The following is a 13,343-nucleotide window of genomic DNA, read 5'->3' as shown; positions in this document are numbered from 1 at the left end:
GAAAAAAGACAACCATGTCCACCCTCACCACACTATTCGGCATAGTACTATAGGTCCTAACTACAGGATTTAGAGAACAAAAAGAAAAAAGGTATTGAAATGAGAAATAAGTAAAATCATGTCTGTTAACCAATGATTTCATATGCAGAAAACCCTGCAGATTCCACCAAAAAAAAAATTGTTTGAGCTAGGAAACAATTTCAGCAGTTATAATATAAAATCAACACACAAAAATCAATTGTTTCTGTACACAAACATGATCAATCATAAAAGGGAATTAAGAAAATGCTCCCTTTTACTATAGTATCAAAAAGGATAAAATACTTAAGAATAGACTTAGCCAATGAGGTGAAAGTCTTGCACACTGAAAGCTGAAGGCATTGGTAAAAGAAATCAAATAATATACAGACAAATGGAAAGACATCTCATGCTCATTAACTGGAAGACTTTGTAGTGTTAAAATAATGTTAAAATGCCCAAACTACCAGATGAAGCTATCTACAAATTCACTGCAATCTTTATTAGAATCCCAATGGCATATTTTTCAGAAATAGAGAAAAATAGCCTAAAAGAAAAATGTTACAGTGCCTCATTTCCCAATTTTGAAACATACTACAAAGCAACAGTAATGAAAACTATATGGTAGTAGCATAAAGACAGATATATGGAACAATGGAACAGAATAGAGCATCCAGAAATAAAGCCCTGAGTATATATGGCCAAATGTTTTTCAACACTGATGCCAGCATACACAGTGGAAAATGATCAGTGTCTTCAACAAATGGCACTGGAAAATCTATATCTACCTACATGTCAAAGAATGAAGTTGGACTCTTACTTTAAATCATATACAAAAGTTAAGTCAAAATTGGCATAAATGTAAGACCTAAAATTATGAAACTCCTGGAAAAAAGCATAGGAAAAAACCTTCAGTACATTGGATTCGGCAATCACTTGTTGGATATGACACCAAACACACAGGCAACAAAAGTACAAATAAACAAATGGGATTACATTAAACTTAACTTTTCTGCATCAAAGAAAACAATCAACAGAGTGAAAAGGCAGCTTACAGAATGGGAGAAAGCATTTACAAACCACATATCTGATAAGAAGTTAATATGTAGAATATACAAAAGAAATCCTATAGCTTAACAACAACAAAAAAACTTTAAAATTCTTTATTAATAGAAATATTAATATTAATAATGAAAAACAGTACAGCAGTTCCTCAAAAAATTAAACATAGAATTAACATATGTTCTAACAATCCAGCTTCTGGGTATACATCCAAAAAATTCAAAGCAAGATCACAAAGAGATATTTACACATTCATGTTCCTTGGAGCATTATTCGCAATAGCCTGAAGGTAGAAGAAACCCAAAGGCCCGTTAATAGAAGACTGGGTAAAGAAAATGCAGTGGGGGGGCGCCTGGGTGGCTCAGTGGGTTAAGCCGCTGCCTTCGGCTCAGGTCATGATCCCAGGTCCTGGGTTCGAGCCCCACATCGGGCTTTCTGCTCAGCGGGGAGCCTGCTTCCTCCTCTCTCTCTGCCTGCCTCTCTGCCTACTTGTGATTTCTCTCTGTCAAATAAATAAATAAAATCTTAAAAAAAAAAAAAGAAAAAAGAAAATGCAGTGGGTATATTCACATGCAATGGGATAGTCACAGCCTTAAAAAGGAAGATAATCCTGTCGTGTGCTACAATATGGATGAAACCTGAGGACATTATGCAAAGCAAAATAAGCCAGTCACAAAAGTTCAAATTCTGTATAATTCCACTCATATGTATTATCTAAAGTAGTCAGAATCATAGAAACAGGAAGTAGAAAGGTATTTGCCAAGGGTGGGGCAGGGGATGCAGGGGGGAGGGGAAATTAGTGTTCAATGGGCATAGAATGTTGGTTTTCAGGATGAAAAGATTCTAGAGATTGGTTGAACAACAATGTGAATATACTTAACACTACTGAACTATACATTTAAAAATGGTCAGTATGGAAAATTTAATACTAAATGCTTTTTACCACAATAAAAAAAAGAATGAAGGCAATTGGGATTCAATGCTAGATCTCTCTGACTTCAAATTATGTACTTATAACTGCTAAATTTAGCTTACTATGAAACAAATTTAATGTATAATGTTTTCTTTTCCCTTCACTGACTTATTTTTGTTGAGTATCCTTAAAATTCTGTTTTCCAATTTTAATTGCTTTGTAAATTTACAGGAATATGATTTTAGAATATGTATTGGCATTGTACTAAGTCAGCGTAACCATGTGTAAAACAAAACAAAACAAAACAAAAAAAACCTTCCCACTCTTTAGTGAGTCAATGGACTTCAATTTTTGTAACCTCTGCTAATATTTAGCTCAGCTTCCCTGCCTCATACCCACCTCTTTTGGAGTCAACAGACACTCTATGGAATGAAACATTTTTAAAACATATCTTAAAATTTTCCTATCTGAAAGTTTCCTATATCTAAATCTATTTTATTTATTTATTTATTTATTTATTTATTTATTTATTTATTTATTTTGCTAACCCTTGTTTATGGTAGCTAATTTTCTTTTGAATTTTGAGGTCATATGTGGCTGGAAATAATCTGTGGGAATACCTGCTTGAAGTGCATTCCTACAGAGAGAAATATTCTTTGCCTCCAACAGGTGCCCTTGGATCTTACCAACCAGGAATAAATGTAGCCTCATAGTTCAGAATCTCCTAACTACCCATGTTGTACAAATTAAAAACCTAAACCCATACAAGATCAGAAATATAATCATGAATCCTCAATATGAAAATTTTATTCGTTTTTCTGTTATTTCATTTATCTAGAACCGAGAACAAAACAGATAACTTGTTTTATCCCTTCACTTAAAAGTAGCATATTTGTTTTTTAGACTATTCTTTCAACGAGGCTGAAGCAGTTCAACATCATATGTAGGGCTTGAGGGTTTCACTGAGGATGTAGTTCTTTTGAAAAAAAGAAAAATAGACTGACAAGCTTTAAAAATATAAAAAATGCTTTACTTTACAAAGACATGTAGAGAAACTCATATATAAAATAAATGAATTGAACACTTGGCTTATGAACAATTTTTAAGAAGTTATTAACTGCAAAAACAAAATAAATATTTATCAAAAATGGTTTTAAAATTTTTATTACATCATTGAAATCAAGTTAAATACAAAGGTTAAATCACTTTAAAATAGCAATACATAAAAAAGGACCTACCAGAATTTTATCCACAACAATATATATTTCAAGATATTGAGGATGTAACTTGAAAAATTCAGTTCTCTGGAAAACACACAACATGAGTCCTGAGGAATTTCCAAAAATTTACCTTCTATTGAAATTATATTCAGAAACTGAGAGATGTGGTGCTACTGACTACATAATAAAGCGGCATCCAAATACAAAATTTAGGTACTATTCAGAAAATTCCAGTCCAGAAAGTTCCTGTGGTTAATAAAGGTGTTCAATGAGATCCCAAGCTACAAGATACAAGAATCCAGGTATCTGTTGATTTTAGCAATAGTTGCAATTGGAAATTTTAAGATTACAACATAAATCTTTTCTTTCTTCCCTTGTGATAGTTTTCATAGTAGTCTTCCATGTGGACAGATTTTCTGCTACCAATTATTAGGAAACTACTTCTGGCAAACAATAAAGTTAAGAAAATTATTACTGAAGTTTACAACCAATGGCAGTTCACTGGAGCCAGAAATGCTATTTATGACATTAAAGCAGTTTACTAGCCTTTGTGGAAGAAGAATTCATCACATTGCTTTACATGTACCTTATATAGGCCACTAATAGTATTTCTGAACTCTCTTAAAACAAAGACTTAATTAGAAATGCAGATTATGTGATATTTTCACCTAATTTATCAGCCAAATTGAGGAAAAGGAGTAATTTACATTAGCTATTCAAATGTCCACATGCAAAAATTAATTTTTTGGTTTCTGGAATCCTATATTCACATGTGTCCAAGATTAATTACCTAAGTCTTTACTAAACTTTAATCTAATGACAAGCTTAATGGGGAACTTAATTTTATTCTTTACCCATTTTAAAAGCCAAGCAAGGTCCTCATGAAAAAGGAAAACAATCTTAAATCTGCAGGTCATCAAATTTTGCTCTGAAAGTAGTTTTCATTTCATGAAATTATAAGGAATAAGTTAAATTTAAGTCAACACTTACTTCTGAACTTTTCCTGATATGATAATATATGTTATTATAGCTGTAAGTCTTAGTTTCTCCTAAGAGAGGTACAACAATGTCATATTTTTCTTCATAAATCATGTGCACAAATCCTGATACAGCCTCCATTGGTTCAATTCCATATGAGATGTTTTTAAGCTGTAATGTTCCCCTGAGTATTAAAAAATCAAAACAAGTCTGAAATTATTCTACCAAAACTATAATATTCTAAGGAGTAATTTTGGCAAAAAAAAAAAAATTTTTTTCTTACATTTTTTTTGGTTTCTCTAGTTATTCATTGAGGTGTTAAACTCAAGACTGAAACAGTAATACCACAGGATGCATACTGCCTTATATTACAAATATTCTAAGAGAAATATTTTTATTATCTTAAAGAAAGCATATAAGTGGCATGGATCCATGTGATTAAACAGGTTAGGAACCCTTCCTAGAGTACAGATTTTCTAAGCCAGCTTGTCAGATCTTTAGGCACTCTCTTCCTTAGTGTTAGGTCCTTTCTTCTTTTTGAGATAACTACTCTTCCCTGAGACTTAATGTCACACATCATTTTTTTGTGTGAACTTAAATGAAGATATTATCTGCCTAAAAATGACTGGAAGCAGAGCTAAAATACCTATCAGATCTAGGCATTCTACAATTTTCAACCATGCTAGGAAATTAAGAAATCAATAAAAATATTAAAAATCTAGAAAAAATAAAGTATGGAGAGACCAACAAACACCCTCTACACTCAAGGCCACTCAAAGCCTCAAGCAAGATCCTGTTAGAATCAACAAGTACATAAACAATGAATCGTGAAACACTGCATCAAAAACTCATGATGTGGGGCACCTGGGTGGCTCAGTGAGTTAAGCTTCTGCCTTCAGCTCAGGTCATGAACTCAGAGTCCTGGGATCGAGCCCCACACTGGGCTCTCTGCTTGGCAGGGTGCCTACTTCCCCCTCTCTTTTTGCCTGCCTCTCTGCCTACTTGTGATCTCTCTCTCTTTCTGTCAAATAAATAAATAAAATCTAAAACAAAACAAAACAAAACAAAAAACCACCTCATCATGTATATTATGGTGACTAATATAACAAAATAAAAATTAAAAAAAAAAAGAATCAACAAGTAGTCTTCCAACAGGGACAAATGCTGCCAAGGTGACCAATATTTTATTTTATTTTTTTTTTAAAGATTTTTTTTTTAATTTATTTGACAGAGAGAGATCACAAGTAGACAGAGAGGCAGGCAGAGAGAGAGAGAGAGAGAGGGAAGCAGGCTCCCTGCTGAGCAGAGAGCCCGATGCGGGACTCGATCCCAGGACCCTGAGATCATGACCTGAGCCGAAGGCAGCGGCTTAACCCACTGAGCCACCCAGGCGCCCACCAATATTTTATTTTGCCAGTAATTCTGAGTCACTCTTTAGGGAACTGAGATAACAAAGTTGAATATAGAACTAGAAAAGATAAACGGAGGATCAACTCAGGTTAACAGGATTAATACTGGCAAATGGAATATCTTTAAATAGGTTACAACCTGAGTCCTGAACAAGTATGGAGTGACACAAGAGAATGTGGAAAACCTGCAACATATCCATGGTAACTGCAATCCACCTGAAAAAAAATATACAAGAATAAATGGAGAATTTATTTTTAAAATGGACATCCCACCTGTATCATTTGTATTTATTACTTTATCTATCCTAGTACTTTAACATGCATAGGCAATTAGCCAATGAAATTTTGCCAAGTAGGAATAAGAATTAGTCCAAGTTATTCAATTTCAGTGAATGTGTAAAATAATATTCTAGAAATTTCAGAATATTTACATCTTTAAAGATAATCCAGAGTAAGAAGTCTGTAAGAAAAATCTCAGTCTTACCTGCGCTAACAAAGGCTGAGAATGTTGGATGTCATCGTTGTCATAAAAGTAAACAACAGAAACTGAAGATAAAAATAATCTAGACAAAAAAATCACAAAACATGCTCAAGTTGTGAAACAGAAAACATAGAAAAAATTATTCTTCATAATACAAATTGTTCTTTCACTGAGGAATTATAGTGCCAATTACCTTTACATAGTCAATCGTCCAAATACTTTTCTGTCATTTACAATAAACCAGGTGCTGAAGAAAGTATTTTAACTACAGTAACATACAATACTAAAATACATGTCAATGAACAACCAAAACAGCTAGAAATAGTAAATAGTAAAATAACATAGGTCCCAAGTTCCAGCATAGAATTTGAAAATTTTTGTGTTTATTTATTTTTGTGTTTAAAAATGTTGGGTTAAATCTGGTTCCAGATCTTAAACCTAAATCTTAAAGGGTTAGAACAAAATTTTTAAAATATTTTCTTGAGGAGGAGGGGCAAGATAGCAGAGAAGTAAGAGACCCTGTTTCAACCAGTCCCCTAAAGTGAGCTAAATATCTACCAGAACACTCTGAACACCCATGAAATCGGCCTGAGATGTAAGGTTACACACTTCTGGATCGCTACAGGGGCAGAAGACAGCAGTGAAGAGGTAAATCAGAGTGGGAATGCTGGGACTGATATTGGAGGATAAACAGAAGAGGAGGGAGCCACCAGAAGGGACACATTAGAAAGTAATACCCCAATATGAAAGTGCCCTGTGATTGGGGACAAACAACTTGGAGTCTGGTTAAAAGCCCTCAAAAAGAGCAAAAGATCTTAAGAGGCAACTGGTGGAATCTGGTGGTCAAGGGCATGGGCCCAGGACGGTCACCTCTGGTGACCACTCATGCCAGAGAAAGTCTGGCGGGGCCACCAATCTGTGGTCCTTGAGCCCATGGCTTTCTGCTGCTTGCACTACCACTCAGGTTGGGCACACTCCCACCTGAGACAGCCTGGTGTGGGCACCAGTGGGCGGCCTCTGGGCCTACAGCCTTCCTGGACCTGCGTGACCGCGGGGTCTGAGCATGCCCAGCCCGCACCTAAGAGAACCCAGTGCCAACTCAGGTTGGGGTCTCTCAGCCTGCAGCCTTTGGCGACCTGCACCTCCCATGGCATGGACCGGAGATAGCATTCCCAGCAACAGCAGTAACTGGAATCAGGCTCACCCAGACCAATATTGCTTACAGTTTTAGTGGCACCAGGGTGCAGAGACAAGCAGGGGCCTCGGGCAACCACTGGGAGAGTGGCTGGGGGTGCGCACCACCAGTGGGAGGTTGTGGTGTCTAGCACAGTTTGCAGAGAGGGAGTCTGTGTTTTCTGGACCATCCAGAGGGGAGCAGACTGAGGCCTCTCTCTGAGGCAGAGGTCTGGGGGTGGACAGTTTGTTTTCCACTAAACCTCTGAAAAGCCAAAAAGCCACCAAAGAACAAAACCCTCCAGAGAACATAATCCTGAAAAGCAGTTTCCACAGAGCCCAGTCCCTTGAAAGCAGGCAGGGTGACTCAACCCAAGCAGTACTGACTGGAAAACAATGTGGCAGGCCCCTCCCCAAGAAAACTAGCCAAAGGAACAAGAAGACAATAACCACAGGGTCCCCAGACATCAGGGGAAAACAATAAATTAAGCTCCCAGTATTGTCCCAATGCCTATATAATTCATAGATACAACTTTTCTTTTTTTATTAGTTCTCACACTTCTTCTAATTTTTTTAACCTACTTACCATTACAACCAGAGGTTTAACACAACACATTGCATAATAACTTTTTAACTTGAACTTTTATCATACATATATTGTGTTTTTCTTCCTTTTTTTAAATACATATAGACATAAGCTTCAAGGTAATCATTTTTCCCTATTCAATACTACCTCTATATATAGACCAGTTTTAATTTCCCTGTATCTATGGAAAGTTGAGTCCTTTAACAAAGATAACAATATTCATCCAGGAAGATCCAAAATAACCTTCCTCGCTCACATCAAGGGTTTATAACCACCTTCCCATCTTATTCTTCTGTGGGTGTTTCTCTGTATTTGTATTTGTTTTTGTACTATATAAATATTATCCTTGGAGTTCCTTTTGGCTGGATTTTTCTTCCTTTTTTTTTCTTGTCTTTTACTTTTGTCAGTCTTTTTAATTGTTCATTTTTGTTTATGTACCTTATAAATCTTACTTTTGGGGATCATTTTGGCTGGGTTTCTCTCTTTTTTTTTTTTTCTATTTTTCTCTCTCTTTTTTCTTTCTTTTTGGTGATGACTTCCGATTACTCTGAAACTTTTCAGGGTGCACCTTGCCTAGATTGTGGTTGATATATTCAGCTAAACAACCCCTCAAACTCCTGACCCCTCAAACTCCTGACCCCTCAAACTCTCTGACCCTTTGGAAGCAATTCCCTGGCCAAGGGAAGTTGTGTCTCAGAAAGGTGGCTCCTGTGTGTGCCTGGGTGTGGTTACAAGGTGGCCCAGAGCCTCCCCTGGAGCTTTCAGTCCAGGCAAAGCCAAGAGCATCAGAATGAGTCTCTGACTTCCTAGTGGCTGTAGGTAGCTCAGAGTCTGACTTTAGTGAAACAGGGTGTAGTTCTTCTCCACACTCTGTATGGTCTGGCCGTGCAGGTGGGAAGAAGTCAGTCTAATTAAAGATTGTGCAGTTCCTAGTGACAGGTGCCAAGAGGTTATGATACAGGTTTCTTGGGTCTGATGTACAGTGTGAATAAATGCTTGCAGCTCTTAGCCCTTTTCGTTCAATGAAGCACTTTTTTATTAATATTTTTCTTTGTATGTAAAGGAGGAACCGTAACTCTCCGTAGCTGTACATATAACCCTTTTCTCCTAAAGAGGAGTCAGTCAGTGCTCCTATATTTTTCATTTTTTGTCAAAGCAGGAAGTAAATACTTTAGAACTGTTAAATATATAAATAAAGTGAATAAAGTTTAAAAAAAAATGACTAGAAGGAAGAACACCCAACAGAGTAAATATTCAGAGACTGTGCTCTCTGCCACAAAACTACTAGATATGAACATAAACATATGTCACAAAGGGAATTCAGGGTAACAATTATCCAAGCAATGGCTAGGATGGAGAAGACCATTAGTGGCAACATAGAAAGTCTAAGGGCAGAAATGAGATCCAATTGAATCTAAATACTCTAACAGCCAGTGTAACTGAGGCAGAAGATCGACTTAGTGATCTAGAAGACAAACTGAGAGAAGAAGGATCAGGAGGACACCTGGAATAAACAGCTTAGAAGCCATGAAAATAGAATTAGGGAAATAAATGACACCATGAAACATTCCAACATCAGAATTATTGGGATCCCTGAGCAGGTTGAGAAAGAGGGAAGACTAGAAGATATAGGTGAACAAATTCTGGATGAAAATTTCCCCAATTTGGGGAATGGAACAAGTGTTCATGTCCTAGAGGCAGAAAGGACACCCCCCAAGACCAATGAGTCTAGAAAGACATCCAGATACTTAATTGTTAAATTCATGAATCATAATTTTAGGCAAGAGGTCTTAAGGGCAGCTAGGGGGAAGAGATTCCTTACATACAGAGAAAGGCCCATTAGAATAACATCAGACCTGCCCACAGAGACCTGGCAAGCCAGAAAGGGCTGACAAAACATATTCAGGGCACTAAATGAGAAGAACATGCAGCCAAGAATACTTTATCCAGCAAGGCTGACATTCAAAATAGATGGAGACAGAGAGAGCTTCCAAAACAGGCAAGGTTTTAAAAAGTCTGTGACCAACAAGCTGGCACTACAAGAAATATCAAAGGGTTTGTTTTTTTTTTATAAAAGAAGAAAGAACCCAAGAATGACATAGAAAAGAAGATTACAGAGACAATCTATAGAAACAAGGACTTCTCAGGCAACATGATCTCACTAAAAACTTAAGTTTCAATAATCACTCTCAACGTGAACAGCCTAAATGCTCCCATAAAAAGGCACAGGGTTACATATGCTGTACCTGTCCATATGCTTTCCACAAGAGACACATTTGGAACCTAAAGATACATCCAGACTGAAAGTGAGGGGATGGAGAAGCATTCTTCATGCAAATGGGCCTCAAAAGAAAGCTGGAGTAGCTATTCTCATATCAGATAAATTAGATTTTAAGCTAAAGACTGTAGTAAGAGATACCGAATTAGGTATCTTGAAGGGTCATCATTCTTAAAGTGTCTATCCACCAAGAAGATCTAACAATTCTTAAAGGGTCTATCCACCAAGAAGATCTAACAATTGTAAATATTTATGCCCCCAACATGAGAGCAGCCAACTACTAAGCCAACTGTTAATTAAAGAGTCATATTGATAGGAATACATTAATTGTAGGAGATCTTAACACGCCACTCTCAGTAATAGATCATCTAAGCAGAAAATCAATAAAGAAACAAAAGCTTTGAATGACACATTGGACCAGAAGGAACTCATAGATATATACAGAACATTCCACCCTAAAACAACAGAATACTCATTCTTCTCAAGCGCTCATGGAGCTTTCTCCAGAATAGACCACATACAGCGTAACAAATCAGGGCTCAGTTGATACCAAAAGACTGAGATTATTCCCTGCATGTTCTCAGATCATGATGCTTTGAAACTGGAACTCAATCACAAGAAAAAAGTTTGGAAGGAATACAAACACTTGGAAGCTAAAGACCATCCTGCTCAAGAATGCTTGGTTCAACCAGGAAATCAAAGAAGAACTTAAAACAATTCATGGAAACCAATGAGAATGAAGACACATCAGTCCAAAACCTATGTGATATAGCAAAAGCAGTCCTAAGGGGGAAATACATAGCCATCTAAGCCTCACTCAAAAAAAACTGAAAAATCCAGAATACACCAGCTCTCTTTACAGCTGAAAGAACTGGAAAATCAACAACAAATTAAGCCAACCCCACACATAAGAAGAGAAATAATTAAGATTAGAGCAGAGATCAATGAGTTAGAAACTAGAGATATAGTACAACACATCAACAAAACTAGAAGCTGGTTCTTTAAAAGAATCAATAAGATAGATAAACCACTGGCCATACTAATTCAAAAGAAAAGAGAGAGGACCCAAATTAATTAAATTATGAATGAAAGGGGAGAGATCATGACCAACACCAAGAAAATAGAAAGAATGATCAGAAATTACTATCAACAGTTATATGCCAATAAGTTAAACAACCTAAAAGAAATGAATGCATTCCTGGAAAACTTTAAATTTCCAAGACTGAAACAAGAAGAAGCTGGCAGCCTGAATAGACCAATTTCTAGTAACGAGATTGAAGCAGTGATCAAAAACCTCCCAAAAAACAAGAGCCCAGGACCGAATGGATTCCCTGGGGAATTCAATCAAACACTCAAAGAAGAAATAATACCTATTCTCCTGAAGCTCTTTCAAAAAAAGAAACAGAAGGAAAACTTCCAGACTCTTTCTATGAAGTTAGCATTACCCGGATCCCCAAACGAGGCAAAGACCCCATCAAAAAGGAGAATTTCTGACCAATATCCCTGACAAATATGGATACCAAGATTCTCAAGAAGATCCTAGCAAATAGGATCCAACAGTACACTAAAAAGATTATCCACCATGCACCCTGGGATGCAAGGGTGGTTCAACATTTGCAAATCAATCAATGTGATACAATCAATAAGAGAAGAGAGAATAACCACATGGTCCTCTCAACTGATGCAGAAAAAGCATTTGACAAAATGCAGTACCCGTTCCTGGTTAAAACTCTGAAATACAGGGATCAAGGGAACATTCCTCAGCTTCATAAAATCTATCTATGAAAAACCCACAGTGAATATCATTTTCAGTGGGGAAAAGCTCACAGCCTTTCCCTTTTGAGATCAGGAACACGACAAGGATGACTATTGTCGCCACTGTTGCTTAACATAGTATTAGAAGTCCTAGCAACAGCAATCAGACAACAAAAATAAATAAAAGGTATGAAAATTGGCAAAGAAGTCAAACTCTCTCTCTTCACAGATAACATGATACTTTATATGGAAAACCCAAAAGACTCCACCTCCAAACTACTAGAATTCATACAGCAATTCAGTAATGTGGCAGGATACAAAATCAAGGCACAGAAACCAGTTGCTTTCTTATACACTAACAAAGAAAATGTAGAAAAGGAAATGAGAGAATTTATTCTATTTATGATAGCACCAAGAACCATAGGACCTGGGAATAAACCTAACCAAAGAGGTAAAGGATCTGAACTCAAGGAACTACACAACACCCATGAAAGAAATTGAAGAAGACACAAAAAGATGGAAAAGTGGAGGAGGAGTCAAGATGGCAGAGAAGTAGGCTGAGACAACGTCAGGTAGCAGGAGATCAGCTAGATAACTTATCAAACCATTGCAAACACCTACAAATCCAACAGGAGATTGAAGAGAAGAAGAGCAACAATTCTAGAACAGAAAATTGACCACTTTCTGAAAGGACCAGCGGAGAAGTGAATCCAAAGCAACTGGAAAATAGACCACAAGGGGAGGGGCTGGCTCCCGGCAAGTGACTGAACAATGGAGCACAAAATCAGGACTTTTAAAAATCTGCTCCACTGAGGGACATCACTCCAGAGGCTAAACTGGGGTGAAGTCCACGCGGGGTCAGCATGGCTCCAGGTCTCACAGGGTCACAGAAGGGTCGGGGGTGTCTGAGTGTCACAGAGCTCGCAGGTATTAGAGCATGGAAGCCAGCTACAGAGAGAGAGCTGAAGAGTGAGCTCTCAACTCAGGGTTACCTTGAGCTGTAATCCATGGCACAGGCAACTGCTCTGTGAGTGGGGTCCCCACAAGATCCGGGGAGACACCCCTGGAAGAGCTCAGGGGTTTGCGGAGTTCAGAGACTCCAGGTGGAGCTGTGTGCCAGAGACAGAGACACTTGGTCACAGGCTGGGTGAGCTCGGAGTGCGGCCAGAGGCCAAGGAGACGGGAGTGATTGAGCGCTTTTCTCTGAGGGTGCACTGAGGAGTGGGGCCCCGAGGTCTTGGCTCCTCTGGAACAGAGACTGGGAGGCTGCCATTTTCATTCCTGTCCCCCGGAACTCTACAGAAAGCGTTCAGGGAAGAAAAGCTCCCAAAAGCGAACCCAAGATGATTACTTAGCCTGGCCCCTGGCAAGGGTGGTGCAATTATGCCTCCAGCAAAGAGGCTTGATAATCACTACAACAGGTCCCTCCCTCAGAAGATCAACAAGAAATCCAGCCACGACCAAATGCAC

At 37.7% G+C, this 13,343-nt stretch overlaps 1 protein-coding gene across 4 annotated transcripts in view; it reads right to left on the bottom strand.

Annotated features, from left to right (window-relative positions):
* The window catches only part of LOC125092772 (disintegrin and metalloproteinase domain-containing protein 5-like), a 180,485-nt gene that overhangs the window by 145,476 nt on the left and 21,666 nt on the right, over positions 1-13,343 (bottom strand). For all 4 annotated transcript variants that reach the window (XM_047717149.1, XM_047717152.1, XM_047717151.1 and 1 more), the window contains 4 exons: positions 6,085-6,163; positions 5,740-5,816; positions 4,204-4,375; positions 3,232-3,297 (listed from right to left, as the gene is read on the bottom strand). In XM_047717149.1, the coding sequence (XP_047573105.1) occupies positions 3,232-3,297; positions 4,204-4,375; positions 5,740-5,816; positions 6,085-6,163 (394 nt within the window). The remainder of the gene's footprint in view (positions 1-3,231; positions 3,298-4,203; positions 4,376-5,739; positions 5,817-6,084; positions 6,164-13,343) is intronic.

This window comes from Lutra lutra, chromosome 2, assembly GCF_902655055.1.
Source record: "Lutra lutra chromosome 2, mLutLut1.2, whole genome shotgun sequence".
NCBI classification, from domain to species: Eukaryota; Metazoa; Chordata; class Mammalia; order Carnivora; family Mustelidae; genus Lutra; species Lutra lutra.
The sequence above is the reverse complement of the archived record's forward strand: the minus strand, read 5'-3'. Positions and strand labels throughout refer to the sequence as shown.